At 39.5% G+C, this 22,918-nt stretch overlaps 1 protein-coding gene across 1 annotated transcript in view; it reads right to left on the bottom strand.

The window, feature by feature from the left end:
- C2H4orf45 (chromosome 2 C4orf45 homolog) overlaps window positions 1–22,918 on the bottom strand; it is a 52,763-nt gene that overhangs the window by 791 nt on the left and 29,054 nt on the right. Inside the window, exons 4-5 of the mRNA XM_021698740.2 lie at window positions 658–847; window positions 485–551 (exon numbers count right to left, since the gene is read on the bottom strand). Of these exons, the coding sequence (XP_021554415.2) occupies window positions 485–551; window positions 658–847 (257 nt within the window). The remainder of the gene's footprint in view (window positions 1–484; window positions 552–657; window positions 848–22,918) is intronic.

Below are 22,918 nucleotides of genomic sequence, written 5' to 3'. Positions count from 1 at the left end.
GATCCAGCATCGGGCTCCCGCTCAGCCAGAAGTCTGCTTCTGCCTCTCCCCCCACTCGTGCTCTCTCTCTCTCTCTCTCACTCTCTCTCTCTCTCTCATAAATAAATAAATAATCTTGGAAAAAAAAACCTCATTAAAAGTATGGAGTGAAAAGTCAAATGCACTTTTAAAAAAATTAAAAATTAAAAAATTAAAAACCCACACAGGGAAATTATGCAACCTGCTCAAGATTTCATAGATAGTAATGGGAAACACTTGAATTTGAACTGGTATACTCTTACTCTGCTAACCAGTCTGCAAGAGTTTTGACATGGGTTATAGATTTACCTCCACTTCATACACTGAGATCTTTCTCAGCTTTTGCAAATCAAGGAGATGGCCATTTTCTCCAGGTTCACCCATATGATAAATAAGCAGTTTTAAGGACTGACGTCTACAACCTCTTGTTTTATTCAGCTATCAAGTGGGGATAATACCCACCTACCCACAGTATGGACATTATTGTGGAAATCCAATATAAATTCCAAAATGTTCTGATAGGTTAAAAGGAACTATAAAACTGATTATTAGTAGTCTTACTACTAAACAGCATTCTCTAATTCATGTTAAAATAATTTGTTGTTTTCTGTGATGATTCAGAAAAGCAAATGATCGTACCTCTTCCTTTCTTGGCAGCTTGGGCAGCTTAGGTGATCTGGAAGCTCTTGGCAGCGCAGCTGTGCTCTGCCTGACAAGGACAGCTCCTTTGGAATTTCTCTCATTGGTGTTCTCATAATTACCCATATGCCAGGCAATAAAACCACGACTGTATTTTCCTTGCATATCCATAATATCAGGTTTTGGTTGCCTGAAATTGAAACAAGTTGGTTGATTCTCAAATTGGAAAGATGTAGAAACAAGGCCACTAGTTTTCAGATGGTTGAGACTTGTCTATTTCTCTTATGATTCGAGGTGATTTTTAGCCATGTGGCTCAAGAAAGCTAAGGACCTGAGCCATCAGCCAGTATTCTGAGAAGTTTCTGGACTCTGCCTACTCCACCGGATGTATAGCTGTGGAGGCTCAGGAAGCTACCTCCCAGGATAGATACTCATCTAGGCACTTTGTTGATGAATTCACCCCTGTATTATAACTGATCCTCCTGTCCTTTAGAGCCATGCATATAAGATGCTGCAGGTGGCCTGTTCAAGCCGAGACCTCATGTGACCTGAGAGTTCTGCAGGATATGGTCTATCCATTTTGAGATCTTAGGAGAATTCAGAAAAACACCAGCTTCATGATTCCAGACTCTGTCTTTGGACAGTATGTTAGGGGAAAGATCTAGGCTTCATTCTCTTTCCCCATTGAAATCCTTGTTTAGGTTTCAACATTCCTAAATTAGAATACTAAGTCCTGCCTTCCCATTATAAAGGGTGGCGGGGGGGGGGGGGGTGAAGCAAAAAGGATCATCTGATAGGATTCGCCATCTCATTTGGAAGTATGTCGTTCTGAAGAACCTCTTGGAGCTTCTTACCCCACCATCCCTCTCCCTGAGTGCTCAGAGCCTCTTGGCCACTGCAAATTTCCCTTCCTAAAATCTGAGCTTTATGGGTTCCCAAGTTCTTTGGACCAAGATTAGTGACAGGTTTGCATTACCCTTTGCTCATTCGAGAAGATATGTGCACTTACTGTATGCTCGGCACCTTACCAGGTGGTGGGGAGAGAGCAATAATAGGCAATCAACAAACAGGTAAGTCAAGTACTTGGGAAGTATCATGAAGAAAACTAAAGCCCGATAAGGAATAGAAAATGCCAGGCATGCTGTTTTTGTGGGGGTGGGCTGTGGAGTCGGAGGTATCACTTGAGCAGAGAGCTAGCTGGAGGGAGGGAGCCAGCAATTCTCACAGTGCCGGGGGTCGGACACTCCCTCCCACTCCCTAGAACCACAGATCCCTGCAGGGGGGCGGGAGCTGACCGTGTCGTTCTCCAGCAACCCTCCGCCGACACCCCGTAGCCTTCAAAACCAAGTCCAGAATTCCTTAGCACAGCACACAGGGGTGTGTGCTCTTGTTGTTTGTTTTCCGTCTGTTTTCTTTTTTTAAATGGTCTGCCCACATGGGCCTTTCTGGTCCCTCCTCCCTGATACCCACAGTGCGCTCCATTGTGCGCTCACCTGTCCCTCTGTGAGCTCTGAAGTCCTGCTTTCAGACCTTCAGCCTTCTGCTGCAACTTTTCCTTTTGTTTGTAATTCCCTCCCTCCTCCTCTCCTGACAAACGTGGCCCGAGGCTTTAAACCTCACCTTTTCTGAAAAGACTCCTTATTCCCCATCAGTCAGGCAGCACTTTTTCTCCTTTTTTAGCACACTGTGTTTGACTTCTTTTGTAGAAACTATTAGAACCTGCTTAAATGTCTAGTGCAGCAGTCTCTCTCCCTCCGAACTCAGCGCTCCTTAAAGAGCCCAGAATGTGTCTTGTTCATCACAGGATCCCCAGGGCTCGTGCGTGACCTGGCCTGACTCTCAGAGGCCACTCAGCTCGTCTCTGTGGGTGGAGTATGAGCAAGGGAGGGAGAAGATCAGAGCTGAGTTCCCCTAAAAGCTTCCTTCCCTCCCACTCCTCTCCACTTGCCTGCTTCTGCAGCCTCTTTTTTTTTAAAGATTATTTTTATTTACTTGAGACAGAGATAGAGCAAGAGATCAAGAGAGAGAACATGAGCAGGGGGCAGAGGGAGAGGGAGAAGCAGGCTCCCCGCCGAGCAGGGAGAGCCCGATGCGGGCTCGATCCCAGCACCCTGGGATCGTGACCGAGCTGAAGGCAGACGCTTAACCGACTGAGCCACCCAGGCGCCCCTTCTGCAGCCTCTTTTTCCCTCCCACCACCAGCAGGTATGGAGGAGCAGATCCCTACAGTCTGGTTTGTCTGAGTGCTTTTACTTACAAATACAGATTAATAACTGGGAATAATTTCAAGAAAGTTTAAAGGAGGGCGCCTGGGTGGCTCAGTTGGTTGGGCGACTGCCTTCGGCTCAGGTCATGATCCTGGAGTCCCGGGATCAAGTCCCGCATCGGGCTCCCTGCTCGGCAGGGAGTCTGCTTCTCCCTCTGACCCTCCTCCCTCTCATGCTCTCTGTCTCTCATTCTCTCTCTCTCAAATAAATAAATAAAATCTTTAAAAAAAAAAAAAAAGAAAGAAAGAAAATGAAAGCTTAGGGCGCCTGGGTGGCTCAGTTGGTTAAGCGACTGCCTTCGGCTCAGGTCATGATCCTGGAGTCCCGGGATCGAGTCCCGCATCGGGCTCCCTGCCGGCAGGGAGTCTGCTTCTCCCTCTGACCCTCCTCCCTCTCATGCTCTCTCTATCTCATTCTTTCTCTCAAATAAATAAATAAAATCTTAAAAAAAAAAAAAAAGAAAGTTTAAAGGACAAGAGAGCTAGTGAGTAAAATGTATGGGGCAGGTATTGTTTATAGTTTATAATAGCTTGATTAATGATTATAAGAGAATCATTTCATGCAAATGTGCCACATTTTTTATAAAAATAATGCATTATAACCAAAGCTAATATTATACTGTATATTGTTAACTAACTGGAATTTAAGTAAAAGCTTGAAAAAAAATTAATAAAAATAATGTATTATAGAAGTAATTATGCTGAATAGAAAAGGAAAATCCTTGTATGTAGTCAGTTTTTTATAATCTTCCATTTTAATTTCAGAATATCCTATGTCCCTGAATCTTGAATCCCCACCCAGGAACAATGGAAAGCTAAAAATTAGTTGTATTTCAAAGAGTTTAAAAATCTTTTTTTTTTTTTTAAGATTTTATTTATTTATTTGACAGAGAGAGAGTTTGCGAGAGAGGGAACACAAGCAGGGGTAGAGGGAGAGGGAGAAGCAGGCTTCCCGCCGAGCAGGGAACCCGATGCGGGGCTCCATCCCAGGACCCTGGACCATGACCTGAACCGAAGGCAGACGCTTAACGACTGAGCCACCCAGGCGCCCGCAAAGAGTTTAAAAATCTTATAAAAATAATAGACACGTCAACTGTGGAGATTTACACACACTATATTGAACTTACAACTGAGCCACAAAAGTCAAAAGAGGTAAATTAAGGAGCTGAAGGTTTGGCTCCGGATTGGTTTGGAGCATGAATGCTAGGCCATCAGCAGTGATTCAATGTTATACAAACACACAGCAGCAAACACACACACACACACACACCCCAAAATAAATAACAAAACCAAATGTTCTCAGTGTAGCAATCTTACTATTCTTAAGTAGGCCCCTAAAAGTCAGATTTTTTTCTTTTTGAAATAATTTCAAGCTTATAGAAAAGTAGAAGCACAGTACAACAGCTTTTTTTCCTTAACAATTTGAAAGTACATGATTGACATGATACCCATCATCCCCAAATACTTGAGTGTATTAATTCCTACAAATAAGAACATTCTACATAACCTCAATATAACTATCAAAATCGGAGAAAATCAGCACAAGCAATAAAAGCAAAAACAAACAAGTGGAACTACACCAAACCAAAAAACTTCTACACAACAAAAGAAACCATCAACAAAGTAAAAAGACAACCTAGAGAATGGGAAGGTTTATTTGCAGACCGTATATCTGCTAAGGTGTTAATACCCCAAATATATAATTCATAAACTCAATAGCAAACAACAAATAATAATCCAATTTCAAAATGTGCAAAGGACCCGAATAGACGTTTTCCCAAAGATAGACAATCGGCCAACAGGCACATGGGAAGATGCTCAACATTACTAATCATTAGGGAAATGTAAATTAAAGCCACAATGAGATATCACCTCATGCCCTGTTAGAATGGCCACCATCAAAAAGACAATGGATAATAAATGGAGAGGATGTGGAGAAAAGGGAACCCTTGTGCACTGTTGGTGGGAATGTGAATTGGGACAGCCACTATGGAAAAGAGTATGGAAGTTCATCAAAAAATTAAAAATAGAACCACCATATGGTCCAGCAATTCCACTTCTGGGAGTATATCCAAAGGAAACAAAAACACTAACTCAGGAAGATATCTGCTCTCCCATGTTCACAGCAGCATTATTTGCAGTAGCCAAGACATGGAAACAACCTTAATGTCCCTTTGTGGATGAAGGAATAAAGAAGTTGTGGTATTACAATGGAATATTCTTCAGCCATAAAAAATAAGGAAATCCTACCATTTGTGACAACACGGAGGGACCTTGAAAGCATTACGCTAGGTGAAATAAGTCAGACAGAGAAAGACAAATAATGTTTGAACTCACTTATATGTGAAATTTAAAAACAAACCCCACCAAACTCATAGGAAAAAAAAAAGAAATCAGACTGGTAAGCAGAGGTCGGAGTTGGGGGCGGGGGGCGAGAAATTGGAGGAAAGCACTCAAAAGGTAGAAGCTTCCAGGCACAAGATATAGAAGCACCAGTATGTCGTGTGCAACATGATGATTATAGCTAACACAGCAGTGTGATGTATAGGAAAGTTAAGAGGGTAAATCCTAAGAGTTCTCCTTACAAAGGCATTTGTTTTTTTTGTATCCACATGAGATGATGGATTTTAACTAAACCTACTTGGTAATCATTTCACAATATATGTAAATTGAACTATCATGCCCTACATCTTGAACTTATGCAGGGACATATGTCAATAATTATTCCCCAATAAAAACTTCAGGGAAAAGCAGAGGAAATCAGAAAATTAACACGTCTGTCAGACCCCATTCCAGTTTCCCAATAATGTCCGTTTTGCAAAAGGATCCATTTAAGAACTACATATTGCATTTAGTTTTCTCATCTCTTTTAGTCTCCTTAAATCTGGAACACTTTCCCAATCTTCCTGCGACTTTCACACGCTTTGATACTTTGGGAGAACACAGGCCGGTTATTTTGGAGATGTCCCTCAATTTGGGTTTATCTTATGTTTTCTCTTGATTAGATTCAGGCCGTGCATCCTCAGGTAGGAATAACACAGGATGGCGATGGTGTGACTTGTCCCATTACTGGCGAGGTTCACTAAGGTCACTTGATGGAGGTCGTATCTGCCAGGCTTCTCCTTTGTAAAATTACTTTTCCCTTTCATTATTAGTATTTCGTGAGAAAATACTTTGAATTTATGTAAAAATTTCATTCCATGTCAAATGTTTAATTAATTAATTAACATCAGTATGAACTCAGGATTTCCTATTTTGTGCAATGGGCTATAATCCATTCATAACATTTTGATGCTCAGATTGTCCCAGATTTGGCTAGAGGGAGCTCTTTCGATCTCATTTCTGTGTCCTTTTGACTGCCCCCATCATTCTTTGGGCACTTACTTACTTTTTAGCACTAAAAGATGTTCCAGGTTCATCTTTCCCTTCCCCAGCCCTGGAATAATCCATTTTGTGAAGGAACTCTGGTTCTTGTTAGTGGAAAATGATATTTAGAAACCAAGACCCAGGTGCTAGGCATTCCTCTTAGCACTGAGGTGAAGGTGTTACACAACCTTCTCAGATAATATTACCTAGGGTTCATTAGGGTGTTTGTGCTAGTTTTCTCCCTTTCCATATTTGTAACTCTCTTCTCTTATAGCGGGAAACCTGATTCCCATTCTCTTTATGTATTTACTTATTTGATCAGTCTTCCTGTCAATAACCAATGTCTCACTGCTACCACTACCCCCGTCCACTTTGTGCATGTTCTCCTCACCCCATTTGGGACCCAACACCCCAGCCCAGGATGCCCTCTTCCAGTCTTTCTCAGCCTACTCTGAACTACCACAGTTTGTCTCATCATTTTTTGTTAAAAAATTAACAGTTCAAATAATATAGTGTGTCAGTTCTGGAAATGAGATTTATTTCCCCTCCCTAGGGCTTGTTGTTGTTGCTATTTATTGTTTTTGGTGGTTGTTTAATGACTTTCCCGGGCTAATTGTCTAAATTTTGTAATGTGTGCCTTCTGAATTTTCTGCTTGGTTAGCTTAGTGGTCAGCTAATGATTGGAGAAATTCCTTTAAATGTCTCAAATCAATATGTCTTCTGGCCTTTGTGTGTGCTGAGGCATACCTTCAATGCTCTGGCAGGCAGCTTACAACTCCCCCTTAGCCTTCATTTCCTGCTTGCATAGAGCTTCAAGATTAGCCAAAGGTGAGAGATTAGGATCTTCTCAGGTTTTTCCTGAGCATGTGCACAGCACTGCACACGTTCATAGCCTTCTAGATTTCTAGGAATATGTTGGAGCCTTTCAAAATCCCCTATGGCAATAAAAAAAAAAAAAACCCCTATGGACATCTCATTTCTCAGTTTTTCATTTTAAGATTTTTAATCTGCTTCTCTTTGCCCCAGCTGGTGTTGTCCCCTCAGGCAGCTGTGGTATTAAACAGTTGCTGCTGATGATTTTTGATGTCTGCCCATGAGATAGAGCTGTTCACACCAAATCAGGTCAAATAATGACAAGACCTAAGGATGGAGCTTTTCCGGGATTTTCAAGATGGATCAAATATGACATTTCTCTGAGCATGAGTCTTTTCAAGGAGCTTCAAACCCATGTTTCCCCTCCAGTGACTAATAGGCTGCTAGTTTTCACAGCTACTATGGTTGTGAGGCTATTGTTTTTTTCAAGTCAACCGTGGAGCTAGGAAGGGATGATGGGAATAGAGCAATTTATTTTTTATATTTTTATTAAGGTTTTAATTTTAATTCAAGTATAGTTAACATACAGTGTTCTCTTAGTTTCAGGTGTACAAAGTAGTGATTCAACGATTGTATGCATTACTCAGTGCCCATCATAAGTATACTCTTTAATACCCATCCCCTATTTCACCCATCCCCCCACCCACTTCCCCTCTGGTAACCATCAGTTTGTGCTCTATAGTTAAGAGTCTGTTTCTTGGTTTGTCTCTGGGGAATAGAGCAATTTAAATTTAAAATGCCCAAAGATCATTGTTCTTTCTGAGATTCAGTGATTTTTCTTAAATAAATACTTCCTGGGTTATTGGAAGCATTTGTTTATTAACTTCCAGTGCTTTGAAAAAAAATAATTTTGACAATTTTTGCCACTGCTCTTATTTCTTCTTGGAGGAGCAGATTTTTGGAGGTCCTTACTGCACCATTCCTAAAGTGCTGCCTAAACTAAGTCATTTTAAAGTGTAATGGAGACTCGCTATTTAAGGAGAAATTGCCTGTGTCTTCTGTTTCCATTTCTTCATTTGCACCTCCTCCATACCCTGCATTCTGCTTTGTGTTGCCATTACTTCATTGTGATGATTCTTACCTCAGCTAACAGCAACCTCCTTTCCATCTGCCAGATCAAATCATCTCTTTTCAGACTTTCTAGTATGACTTCCCAGAAGCATTTGCAATTGTTGACATTATCCTCTTCCCACCTTTCTCTTGGGCTTCTAGAGCTCTTCTCTTTATGTCTCTCCTCTTCTTATATTACTTCATCTACATTTCTTTTAGAAGAATCTCTTATTCTTTTTTGCTCCTTTATCATTGGTATTCTCCCAGAATTCCATCCTTGAGTCTCATCTCTTGGTATACTACTTCCCATCTCAAAACTAGGAAATGACATTTACATCCAGTGACCCAGCCAACATCAATATACTGATGTTTAAAATTTCTACTTACCTTTATAACTTAAACAGAAATTCCAAGCTCCTTTCTGATAATAGTACCAGGCTATCTCATAGTTAGTTATAATTTCTAGTATTCATTAAGATATATAAGCTTCTAGACACTATGCTAGTTGCTTGATATGTATTACCTCTAATCTTCATAATAATCCCATATGGTAGATATCATTTTCTGCTCTTCACATCTGAGGTTAGATGGATTAAGTAATTTATCCAAGATCAAACAGTTAAAAAGCAGTAGAGCTGGGACTTGAACTCAGAGTTGTCAGATTCTAAACTTGTGCAATCTCATCTGTAAAATGGGGATACTATTATAATACTACCCGTTATGAGAGTTAAATGAGTTAATACTTATAAAGCACTTAAAATAGTATCTGGCCCATTGTAAAAATTCAATAAAGTGTTGGCCATTTATTGCTTCTCAGCTTATCTCCCCATCTCCCTATTTCCTATCCTCCCTCAAATACCCTCTCCTTCCTGTACTCCTGTTTTGGTCAATGACTTAACCAAATACCCAGCCACCCAGAAGAGACCCTCAGAATTGCCTTTGACTTTTCCATTTCCTCCATTCCTCCACATTTAACTGGTTGCCAGGTGTCCCTGAGTCTTTCTCTAAACCATCTCACCATCCCCACCTCTATTGATTCCGGCTCCCTTCATTGTGATGATGACAATATCACTTAACTTGTCTTCCTTCCTTCCGGCTCCCCTTTCTCTGCTCTATCCATTCAGCAAACAGTTTTCCACACCCCTTATGTGCCAGGTATCCTTTCTAACACACAGATTTGATTATATCACTTCCTTACTTAAAAACATAAAAACAACAGTTTGTTGCCTGCAGAATTAAGCACAAAATCTTTAGTATGGAATTTGAAACACTACACAATCTGGTCCCTGTGCTGCAATTCCAGTCTTGCCTCCCACCACGCTCCTAAACCAGTACCCTGTTTTAGCTACACCAGACTTCCAGTCGTTTCCTCAGCACATCATGAGGCTTCACTCCTCCATGCCTTTGCTTATGCGATTCCTTATGGATTTCCTTTCCTCACTCCACTTGTATGCCCTCCTTTTCATTTCCCACGCAGCCTTCATAATGCAGCTCGTGTGACCGCTCCTGCAAAGCATTCCTGAATAGCTGCCTGACCTTCCACAGTGGGCCACAGTCATGCCCTCCTTTGTTCCCCATATGACTACTACTACGTTGTTCATACCTATTATACTTGGAATCATCATGGTGACTCTCAGTAAATCTGTAAGGAAGGGAAGGAACTGTTTCTGACTTTTTGTGTATTTTCAATGTCTAGCAGAGTTCCCGACACAGAACATGTTTCAGTCAATTTTGCTTGCTTCTATAAAGATATATATATATATAAAAATGCTTTGTCGCCATCTCCAGCGAGAGGGTCTGTGACGGCACATGATAGAGGGTTTGGCGTGAGGGGGAATTGATCTTAAATTCATACTCTCCCTGTTGCTGTTTGAATGTTTTAAACCGTGAGCGTGTATTATTTTTATAATAAAACATGTCTGAGTTTTCCTTAAAAATTGTTGGTTATTTGGAAAATGACCAAAATTGTCCTCGCAGCCTGGGCAGCAGAGAAATGGGCTGAGAAAATAAAACAGACTTCAGTGCTAAGTTAGGACGTGACTGGCTGGGCCTCGCTTATGTAACTGTCTAAAACGGATGGGACAAACAACTCCCATTTAGATACTTCTGCCAGAGAAAATACTCTGGAGAGCTGAGGACAGGGCTTTGCTAGGGCTGAGGCTCCACTTGGTCTTCGGGGTTCCCGCCTTTTTGTGACTAGAGCTGGACCGGTAGGAGACTCTGGGGCAGCCACTTTGATTCATGACCAAACAAGTCAATGAATTCTCAGTATGTTGGCAAAATAACCAGCCTGAATTAATATATTTACTTAAACGGATCAAAGTAGCTGGTTATTCTGGAGATTGACCACCCAGCAGCAGTCTTGACCAGGAGCGAAGCTTTTTCCACTATGTGGACATCTTTTGGATTCCCACTGGTTGGCTAAAAATAGTGCTAGTAAGTGGTAAAATTACGGTCTTCTGGATTCCACAGTTAAGGAAACAAATTACTAACTGTTTAGGTTCCAGTGAGTCAGTCTGGTCGCCTAATATAGGCCCAGAAAACAGTTATTCGCTTGAGTTTCAAATAGAGAACTATGTGGAAACTTCCCTTGAGGTCCTCAGTATTTTCTGTGCAGTGTCACAAAGGGATGGAACAGTGCCTCTCTAGCCTGTGAGGAGACTGACTGGTGCTGTGTCTGGTCAGCATATATGGTGACTGAAAAGCACGACGACCTATTTTCTCAGCACGCTAATTACCTTAAATGCTTGCTTTCTCACAGGGTCATTGATTTCTGCTCTTTCCATTTCCAGAAGTACTCAAAAGCCATTGATGGCACATGGAAATTTTTGAGAAACACATTTAGAAACAATTTGGCAGGATCTCTGCTTTCTGGGAGAACAGGCCTTCTCTCCCTGTTATTTTCTCTTTGGAACATTTGCAAGAAAATAAGACCTCTGTTTTTGAAAGATCTTTCTGAATTTATGGTGTCGTCTACACCTAAAGTCAGAATCTGCCAAGGAATTGCCATTAGGGCTTTAAAGATGTTTTTAATTGTATTTTTCCTTTTCTGAATTGGCCTTCTACATAGATGGAGTGGGTGTTCCTGCTGACATAGGCAGCCACATATGTCGTGTGATTTCAGAGACACCAGCTGCCCGAGAAAATACTCCCTTCGACCCTCCTTTGCTGTTTCCTTTTATTCCACAACCAGAGACCAGGTTTTCAGTGCACACGGTCGGGGAGAAGCAACATAAAGCATTTTACCTGGCTCTTCTAGAATGTATCTAGAAGACGCAGTACCACGAAGGAGGGACTGAGGAAATTGGGGTGCCACAGGTTAGATTTAGCCATATCCTCATTTAGTTGAGCCCAACCTTATTTCTTACACATTGATCATCCTTCTCTTCCTGGCCCTATAGAATCATGCGCGATGATGTGTCTTGTTTCCAAAAGACCTAATCTTAATCCTCCAGGTTAACACATATTTGATCCTAGATCAACAGCTGTCATAGAGCTGATTAAAAACATGACATTTTCTGGGTATTTCATATTTGAACAAACAAAATGAGAGTGCAATTATATTTGGCAATTATTAATAGAGAAAAACTTAATGCTAATAGAATTTATCCTAGGTTAGTTGTTGCCCGAGAGATTCTTACTGAGTGGAAAGAAAAAGAGGCTTATGAAAGAAGCTAATTTTTAGTAATTCATATCCAAAGGAGCTTATAGAGATTTATCTGGAAGGCATATGTCATGTTTACTTGTTTAATGTGTTCTGTCTTCAGGATACTAGGAAAACTGAGGTGCTACCTCTAAGTTGTAACTTAAACTATTTAAGATAAATGTCCAAAGTAATATTCAACTGAATGATGAGGACAATTTGAGGTAATGTATAGCATCGAAGATCCAGAGCTATCTATCTGCTGATCCTGTCTTTAGACAACTAGAGTCTTAGCTAGAGTTTATTGACCAAATACCTAGTATGTATTTGGCAATGTAGTAGGTCCTCTGGGAGGCCATACAGAAAGCTGACAGTCTATGTAAAATGGACACATGACAAAAGGACATTATATGAATAAATAATTGCTTATTTACTGCTGTACCTATGAGTGAGTGAAATGGTTACTAAGAGGTTATTTGATTACAATCAACTTCATGATGAAGTTAATCTTTCATGATGAAATGTAGAAGATAAATTTTTATATTTGTTTGCATCTTTTATTCTTGTTTGATAGTTCCCTTCTTTCCAAAATAGCAAAAATGCCTATGATCAGTTTTATGTCATTAACAATTCAAAACCAAACTTATTAAATGGGTCAGCGCATCTATGGGCACAAACTGTTTTGCGAAAGTAGGTAGGATTATTTAAATTTATAAACAAAATGTGTGTAATTCACATTAGTATGAAGCATATACTGTCTCAAGGATAAAAATGAAGTTGCTTCTCAAAGGAGTATTTTGGAAAACACAAGAGAAGTCTTCCACCAGTGTATTTCAAACATAAGAATATTGCTTAACAGCTATTTTTAAAAGACCGAAAGCAATCGCTAGCTGTAAGAGTATTTTTCTTTTAAGTAGAAAAAGCCCACTCTCAGACTTTCTTCTAGGAGAGCATCAAAGCCTTGTGCAGTTCTATAAAATTACACACACCATATGCTTCAGACCTCAGATTGCGATTGTTTTGGTTCGATTTATTGTTTTATTTCATAGGAAACACAACCACTTTATTCAAAAGGCTTGTTAAATATTCTACCGCTATGTTGCACTAAAGAATTAATTGAAACAAGAAAGATTTTGCATTACCCTAAATGAACATTTTTTCATGACTTTGCCAGATTGTCTTCTCTGAGCTCCAGAATGTGAAAAAATGCTGTCCTTGCCACAGTGATGTCACCAGCACGTTGCTGGTTGCCCTTATGGGTGCCAGCTCGGCTTCCCGTTCCACGGGTTATGCAATCGAAATCAAACATGTTGTCTTCCTGTGCGGAAAAACGTCCTCCAAAAGGTTCCTGTTGCCAAGAGGGTGTCCACAATGTAGAAATACACAGAGGTGTTTATTGACTCTCATTCCGTATCTTCAAATGATTTATATGAAGTGACTATTTCTCGTGCACATGGCCTCGGAGGCAGCTGTCCAGAATCTTACCAGAAATGCAGCATATTGGATTGATGAGGGTCACCTATTAGGAATGTTAAATATAATTCCTAGTGTTGCTAGAGATATGGGAGATTTTATATAAGACATTCAGGAAGTTCTGCCAATTTCAGCAGCTAAGGACTTCTGAAATACCAAGTCCAAGGCTTCTCTTCATGCTGGTGCTTCTTGGGCATCACTTAACTTATTTGTGGGAGGATCAGAGAAGGGCAAGGGGAAGAAAGGAGAGCAACATTTATTTCAGCTGCATGGCAGCAATCCAGGTGAAGGTTAGTTGGGAGACTAACAGTATTGACTCAACTTCATTTTGGACAAGTCTTATCTATCCAGATGGTGAAACTTGACCTCCATTAACTAAGGATAAAGTTGATACAAATTCTTTTTAGTTACTTTGGAGATTTGAATATTATACACAAAAGTAGACAAAATAATTTAAAGATCCCTGGGTACCCATCACCCAACTTCAAACACTTTCAATTGATAGCCAATCTTATTTTATTTCTATCCTACTTACTAATCTTCCCCCACCAAGACATCATATCTTACAGGTATGACTCTCAAAAATTTAAAAACTCTTTTTCTTTAGTATAATCACAATGCATTATTTCTCCAAAAAATTTAACAATTTCACCATATATTCAGCATTCAAAATTTATTTGCCTCATAAACGATATATGTTTGATAGTTTGTTAGAAACAGAATCCAAATAAGCTTCACACCTTGCAATCGGTTGATAAATCTTTCTTTTCATTCATAGGTTCTATTTCTTTTCATTCATAGGTTCTGTTTCATCTCTTTGCCCCTCCTCCTTCTTCTTCCCTCCCCTCAGCTTCCTCTTCTCTCTCCTTCTCTTTCTCGCTATTTATTTGTCGAAGAGACTGGAGCTACTTGTCCTATAAAACTTCCCACAATACATTTTTCTGACATCTCCATGATGTCATTTAACATTTCCTGCTACCATCTTATTTCCTATACATTGTTAGTTGGATTTAGAGGCTTGATCTAAGTGAGGTTGGGTTTTGGGGCAAGACTGCTGTATCAGTTTGCTAAGGTTTCCATAACAAAATACTGCAGCCTGGGTGGCTAAAACAATAGAAATATATTTTCTCACTATTCTGGTGGTTAGAAGTCCAAGATCAAAGTGTTAGCAGAGTTGGTTTCTTCCGAGGCCTCTCTCCTTGGCTTGTAGATGGTCCATCATCTGCCTGTGTCTTCACGTGATTATCCGTGTGTGAGTGTGTGTGTGTGTGTTTTCAAATCTCCTCTTATAACAACATCAGTCATATTGAATTAGGGTCTAACCTAATGACCTTGTTTTAATTTAATTACCTCTTTGAAGACCTTACCTCCAAATATAGTCACAAACACAGTACAGAGGACTAGGGGACTAGGTACTAGGGCTTCAACACATAAATTTGAGGGGGGGTGCACTGTTCAGCCCATAATAACTTTCTGGGTGGTGGTATGCTCTTCCAACAAGAAGTACGTAATAGCTGATCATTTCTCTTTTGAGGTTTCAGTAGCTATTGATGATGAGTCCCTAGATTCATTAATTTAATAGTGTTTGCAAAGAGGTGATGCCCTAATTCTGTTGTTCTTTCTTTATTAGCTAGATTACAATGATTTTTAAAAAGTCATCTCATCTTCTGTTTGGTTTGCAGTGGTACAGTTAATATTAGAAAGGCAGGATTAATATTTGATTCTTTCCTTGTATTTACCCATTTTTAAAATAATAAGTTGATTTATTGGAATCCTCCAATGTGGCCAGTTTGTTGTGGTTTTTAAAGTAGCCATTATGAGTTCATAAATGTTCATGTATATGTGTATGTATGTATGATATGTATTACTCCATTGTGGTTATTACCCTTTTCTTCCAGTTGTCCTATTTTTGGCTGATGGGATTCTCTTCAAGTTTGGCTCCTAGGTCCCTTCGACAGGACTGTAGCAGTTTTGGATAGCTTCTTCATCTGGTATGGCATGATGTACTATAGTTGTGTTTCCCATTTCTTTTACCAGATCCAGAATCAATCATTTTTCCAAAAGCCCCAATTTCTTTTGGTGGAAAAGTTATTTGAAGAGTAGAATCTGAGGGTACCTGTCTGGCTCAGTCGGTAGAGCATGCAACTCTTGATCTTAGCATCATGAGTTCAAGCCCCACGTTGGGTATAAAGCTTACTTAAAGATAGATAGATAGATAGATAGATAGATAGATAGATAGATAGATAGATAGAAAGATAGATAGATAGATAGATAGATAGATAGATAGATAGATAGATAAAAAGTAGAATCTGAGTAGTAGAGGAGCTCATAGCTACTGAGTTGGTTCCTATGTCTAGGCCTTCAGAGTGATAGAGCGATGAAAAAATTTATGTAAACACATACAATCATACGTGTATGTACACATATATCTTCCAATCACATTCAGGGATTGTTTTCCAATTCTTTTATCTTAACATCTGTATTTCCTTTCTCCTACTCCAGGAATCCTGGTACTCAACCAAACCGGGAATGCTTGAATAAGAACATCATATTCTTGCTCATTTGCTTTATCCCACAGTACACCCACAAGAGAGTCAGAGTAACACCACTAACACTTCCACCAAGCTTTTTGCAGTTCTTTTTGTTCTTGGAGTATACCCCACCAGAGATTTGTACTCAAATGACTGTGCTTTAAAGTCCCTTGGAATATTTCCTTTCTGTAGGTTAACTGGGTATACATCTAGTTTTTTTTTGAATTTTATATTTAATTTATTTTATAAATGAAAGGTAAGATATAAGGTAAGATACATATTTACCTGTAAGATATGCACGTGGTTCCAAAGTCAAACCAAGTATTGTTTTCCTAGTCTTGTTACCATACGCATGTAACCTCCAACAAAAAGGGTTGGGTGGTAGATTTGCAGGAGGAGGTGAAGCCTGAATCATGTCCTACTGAACAGCTGCAGAGAGTGAATTAGATTCTGGGAGAAACTGTCTTGAAGGCCTTAGCTCGGCTCAGTGAAGAAAACATTTGTTCTGCCACCCACCATGTAATTCATCTTTGAATTTTAATGAGTTAGCCTTTAGGCTGCTAGACAGAAAACACACTGCAGCATTCTGTAAAATCCTACCGTCTTTATGCATTGCTATAGAAGCCAGAAATGAAAAGGTTTTGTCAAACATGTGGCAAAGTGCTCCAAGGTAATGTATCTGAATACATGAAGTTCCATCTCTAAAGTGATAGCAATCCCACCACAGCAGTTCTAGAAGCTAACTCTTACTCATGCTTCAAGCTCAGGGGACTTTATGGAGCATTCCTGATCCTCCTGCGAGGTTTTGTTTCCCAGATACATGTTTTTCTGCTACCTTCTAAAATACTCCCTATTGTAAAACGCATTGCACTTCATTGTTACACTTTGTTAAGTATCTAAACACAGCACTGGACCACAGCAGAAATAGGTAATCAATACATACTGATTGACTCAATATTTCTATCACTGCATCCTAATATACTCTAGTATAATTATCTGTTGATGTGTCTCTTCCCCCCATATGATATTTTTTTGAGGGCAGGAATTATCTTATTTCCTTGGTATTACACTTGCCCATAGTTTGGATGGAATAATGAATAGGGGTGATGCTATTGAAAATTGAATTAGAATTCTTGAGTATAAACACAAGATGCTCTTGAGTATCATATTATAAGTATGAGGCAACATTTAAAGATAAAGTGATGAATAGCATACTCATAAATTCTCAACTGTGGCTTAATGCTACAGCCTGATATCTGTACCCTCAGACTGTATAAACATATGAATGTTCCTGTATATTTCATTCTATATTATTTCACTTTTAAAATAGTTAATTGTTTAGTCCATCTGGAAATTATCTTATTGTATGCTGTGAGGTATAGATGTAATTTTACTTTTTCTAAAAGGGGATCCAGTTGCTTCAACTCCAGTTTTTCTTGGGCTCTATGTCAAGGTGGATAACTCTTCCATGGGACATTGGATATCCTTGCTGATATAGACATGTAGTCTCCAACCTCAGGTGAGCCTTCAGTACTCTACAGAGTAGCAAGCTTTTTACTTCTTCTTAGTGCACATCGTCAACAGCTACCCTAGGCCTTCCTTGTTTCCTCAAGACTCCTGCTCGCATCTCATTCCCACTATTTTAATTGGTCCTCTAGAGGACAGAGCCTTGCATAACACTTCATGGAGCACTGAATTGTACACGTAAGAATGATTAAAATAGTGTTTTATGTTATGTATATTTTACCACTATAAAAAATCTACACACAAAAAAAAGAGTCCATCGAGAACACTGAGGCCATCAGGTCTATAATCCTTCAACTACCATCATCAATGCCTACTCCACACTTACAGGTACAAGAACATCTCCACCTACATAGCCAAGGAAACCCTATCTCCTTCCTTTCAGTCTCTGGAAATGAGGGTTTTTCTCATCTGGGGTCTCCACATTGACCTGGGCCATTGAACCTGTAGTTGCATCACCACTTACCCAGAACATCGCTCCACAGCAGTGAAGACTTCTCTAGGATAACATTTCTCCCATCCTGAAAAAGCCTACACTTGGCCCCTCATCTCCTCTAGTTACTACTTACATTTTCTTCCTTTCTTAACCAAATTTTTCAAAACCATGCCTTTTACTTGTTGACTCCACTTCATCTCCCATTCATACCACAACTCATTCTACTAGAGCTTCCATCCCTCTCTTCCTTCCACTTCTCCCAAATTGTTCTATTTGTTCTAGTCTCACTATGGTTTCTGATGACTTTCTGTCTACTTTCTTCAGTGGGCATTTTTCAATTCACATCTTATTTCACTTTGGACTTCTGATTCTCCTGGTTCTCCTCCTTTCTTCTATGTCTTTTTTTTTTTTAAGATTTTATTTATTTATTTGAGAGAGAGAGAGATAGTGACAGAGAGCACAAGCAGGGAGGAGAGGGAGAAGCAGGCTCCCAGCTGAGCAGGGTGCCCAATGCTGAGCTCAATTCTAGGACCCTGGGATCATGACCTGAGCCAAAGGCAGAGGCTTAACTGACTGAGCCACCCAGGTGCCCCTTCTATGTCTTCTTTCATGGCTCTTCTTCTTTTTTTTTCAAACAAGAGTTTGAATTCCCTACAATTCTGTCTTTATTTCTCTGGTCCTCCCTATTCTCATCCACTCATGTTTTTTCAGATACAACATAATTATGGTGACAGAGAAAGCTCCTCGGCACAGCTCTTTCATGTAGTTTCACATATTTATCTATCTGCATCTTACTGGATGTCCCACAGGTACTTCAAATTCACCTGAAATCATCGTCTCATCACCTTCTTCCCTTTAATGGAGATGCTCCTTCTATGCTCAGTCTGAGTTGGTCCATTATCAAATCATTCACTCAAACTAGAAATTGGGAGTTGTCATTACCTCCATTATTACTTTCATCTCCTACATCTGATACCTAAGTCCTGCCAACTTTTGTCCTTTTTAATTCTAGATTTTTTTCCCTCCTCTCCCTCTCCCTGGTCTTCCCTGTCTTCCATGCCCCCTCATATCCATCCCCTATCCAAAATCTAAACATGACCTTATCACTTTGGGTACTATGTAAAAAGGAGAGGTGGATAAAATTTAAATTCCTTCTTGGGGTTCTCCATCCTCTAAAAGTCAGAACTCAAGAGTGAACTCTTGAAACTAAAATTACAGTGCATCTTAACTAACTGGAATTTAAACAACAACTTAAAAAAAGAAAGTGAACTCATCTAACTCCTGACTCAATTCTGGCTTCACCTGTCCCTGCACCATTCATAACACTTTGGGATCCAGTAGCACTGAAATATTTATGCATCCATTGATGTTATTTATCACTTCTGAACTTCTCTTACTGGTATCTGCTCTTCTTAAAACACTCCTTCCCTGCGTCCCCACTCATCCCCTATTACCTAACCTCACCTTTTCAGACTCCTCCCCAGACAGCCTCCCATAACTCCTCTCCTCACCACTGTGCTGGGTTATTTGCATAATAATCCTGTGTGGCTATAGCATTGCTCTGGCCATATTTCAGAATTATCTGTATGTCTCTTTTCCCCACTACACTATGAGCTGTTTGATGGAAAGGACAGCACCCCAAACATATTTATTGATTAACTGACTCAATAAATGAGTGGTCCAAGTAAAAGCTATAAACCAAAGTAGTCAGAAAAGGTTCTTTCCTCTTTGAATATCAAGGAGACTATTTAATTTGGAATAAAATTTATGTTGAGCTAGAGCTTTCCTTCTGATTATTAATAATTTCAAAACATCCCCACTACAGGGACTCTTGTGGGGTTTTTTGTTTGTTTGTTTGTTTTGTTGTTTATTTATTTGTTTTTCCCAGTCTTTTAAATATCCCATCTGAGCAATGCAGCTCTCTTTCTCATCACTGTGTTCAATGAATGTCTGGGGAAACGCACCAGTCACAGGCCTCATGATGACATCGATAAGAAATGATATGTCACAGATAATAAATTCACCACTACTAACAGCTGGAGTTTTTCCAAACTCAAATTCTTTGAAATAGTTTGACTCCTTACCAGGAAGATGGTAAAAAAAAATTTTTAATGATCATTTTTTTTTAAAGCAGAAAGCAAATAATGTATCTCAAAACAGTCTAGTGCTCTTAGAGAAAATTTTATAGAAGAGAATAAAATTAGAATTCATCACTTTTGAGGTGATAGTTTGCAAAAATGAATAGAAAGCCTTAAGAAAGTGGCTAATTCAGTGGTCATTTTGAGACTTTCTTAAAATGAGGAAGAGAGCTAATCTTTTACATGTCAGATCCATGCTGGGTGCTTGACTTCCGTTGACTTCATTCTCAAGACAACCCTATGAGATAGATATTATCACTCCCTCTTTTCCCTTGAAACTGAAACTCAGAGAGCATCTACATTTCATAAGGTAAGGGAATTAAGCCCAACTCTGTCCAATTTCAGAGTCTTGCTCTTCCAGGTCTAGGAACCTGAAGTTGTGAGTGGGCTTAAAATGAAAAGTAAAAGAAGTAATGGGGGCACCTGGGTGGCTCTGTTGGTTAAGCATCAGACTCTTGATCTCAGCTCAGGTCTTAATTCTCAGGGTTGTGAGTTCAAGGCCCATGTTGGGCTCCATGCTGGGGGTGGAGTCTACTTAAAAAAAAAAAGATAATAAAAAAATGAAAAGCAGAAATGATAATAAGTAATGCATATTAAATGGACTGGAGTGATGATTATTCTGTTGCTTTGTCTGGTAGTATAGATATTAGCTAAGTGATACTATTTATCTTCTCTACACCATTTATATAAATGTTGGTGATGTAAAAATGTTTAAAATTACCATGATCAGGGCATGTTTGTGACTTCACAAAATTGAATAGGTTAATAGTGAAATAAAACAATCTGAGCCCTTGTAACATACCTCATCCTTGTTTTTCTGTACGCTTTTCAGTACATAAACTCTGTTTGCCTGGGCCTAAAATTTTAGCTCATCTGTTTACTATTAGTTTGCAATCCATGCCTGAATTTCATTGCCGTAAAGCATTTTGTTAGGCCCAGCAGCTGCTCTCTCGGTAACCCTGGTCTCTTGAACAGGCACTAAGGGCTACAGTTCTGATATCTGATATGCTGAGAAATTATAGATGATAGGTCAGGGAATTGACAATGCCTCTTTCTTACACATCTCAGACACCTGTATCTTTATTTTATTTTATTTTATTATTTTTTATTCAGTTCAATTAGCCAACATATAGTACCTCAGTTTTTGATGTAGTGTTCAATGATTCATTAGTTGCGTATAACACCCAGTGCTCATCAGATCATCTGTATCTTTCATAAATTGTACAGAGAGTAATGCGTGGTAAAGAGCCACATTCCGAAATGAACTAAATTTTTCCCCACCTGGGGATCAAGTGATAGCCTAATAAGTTTCTTTTTGAGAATAACAGCACCGTCTCTTCTTTGGCTAGCTTTTCTTTCAAAAACAGTAGATTTTCAAAAAACAGTTGCATCTTACCCTGTTGCTCAAGTGCTCCAACCTTGATGAGGAATATTCATTCATTCCATAAGAAACATTTACACGCATCCTGCATTTCTCCCTTATGGCACCTCCCACAATTAAATTGTCAATCATATCTTCGGCTGTTTCTGTCCTCCCTTGCTGTTAGGATGGATGCAAGGACAGCAGGAATTATGTCTGTTTGGTTCACATCTGAATCCCCAGGCCTCGCACTGTGCCTGGCACATGGTTGGCACTTGGATATTTATCGAATGGATAGACGGCTACCAACTACTCTTGTGGCATTGATGCAGTGATGATCATAGGAGTTCTGTGTTGACCTGACAACACCTGCAGCTTCAACAGGAGCCCTCCTCCCTCCCCACCCAGCTGAAGATGAGGCTGGCGTTGGGGAGGCTTGGTGGAAGGAAGTGCAAAGATAAGTTTTAGGTAATGGACCAAAAGGGCCAACGTAGAAGCAGGTGCTGATGATCTCAAAAATTGCAGAACTTTGCTACTTAACGTTCAAGGAAATCCCTCCAATGCGTCAGGCACAGACAGCTTTAAAAATAGAAAACTGTCAAGATTTATGGCTGTTTTGAGAAAAACAACTCCAAAAAAAAAGCACACATTTATGTACCAATATATTTTTAAAATAGTGGCTGTCATTAAGTCTGTGCTAGTTTAACAACTGGTTTTGGCAGTATTTCATTATGGAATAAAACAAGCAATTTTCTACACACCCCATCACTAATGCCAAATACAGGCACACCTTATACCTGTCTGAATAAACAGAAAGCCCTGTTTATTCAGGTCAGTGAATATTTCTTTCATACTTAAAGTCCTAGTTTTAGGGGCACCTGAGTGGCTCAGCCGTTAAGCGTCTGCCTTCGGCTCAGGTCATGATCCCAGGGTCCTGGGATCGAGCCCCGCATTGGGCTCCCTGCTCGGTGGGGAGCCTGCTTCTCCCTCTCCCACTCCCCCTGCTTGTGTTCCCTCTCTCGCTGTGTCTCTCTCTGTCAAATAAATAAATAAAATCTTAAAAAAAAAATTTAAAAAATAAATAAAGTCCTAGTTTTAGACAGAAATTTTTTCAACTTAAGAGTCCAAACTCCTAAAATTCTAGTTGACTATTCTAATTGTTACTTTTATCAAAATAAAATGCTTGTACATTGTACATAATGTAGTGCTAGTGTTTTTTTCAATTTTAATGAAATAATTTAGATACATGTACATAATACATATAAATAGTCCTAAAAAGCTCATAGTAAAAAATACTTCCTTTCTCTCCTTGCTCCCTGTCCCAATGTTCTCTTCTCCAGAAGTAACCACTTTTTAGCTCATTTGGTTCTTTTGGAACTTAACCCAGTATTTGTACATTATAAACGTGTTCTCCAAAGCCCCCATTTGTCCCATTCCTATCTGACTTGATAGTTCCCTAGGCCCTGAATGGCCATATTTCTGGTACTTTCCTTTAACACCATCTTGGGAATTCCCTTTGCTTGTCAAAGGAAATACGTTTCTTGCTTTGTATTCTTTTTTCTTTTCTTGATGTATACCTCCTTTGTCTTTTTTTTTTTTTT

Source organism: Neomonachus schauinslandi, chromosome 2 (assembly GCF_002201575.2).
Source record: "Neomonachus schauinslandi chromosome 2, ASM220157v2, whole genome shotgun sequence".
Classification (NCBI taxonomy): Eukaryota; Metazoa; Chordata; class Mammalia; order Carnivora; family Phocidae; genus Neomonachus; species Neomonachus schauinslandi.
Note: the sequence above shows the minus strand (reverse complement) of the source record. Positions and strands in the feature narration are given on the sequence as shown.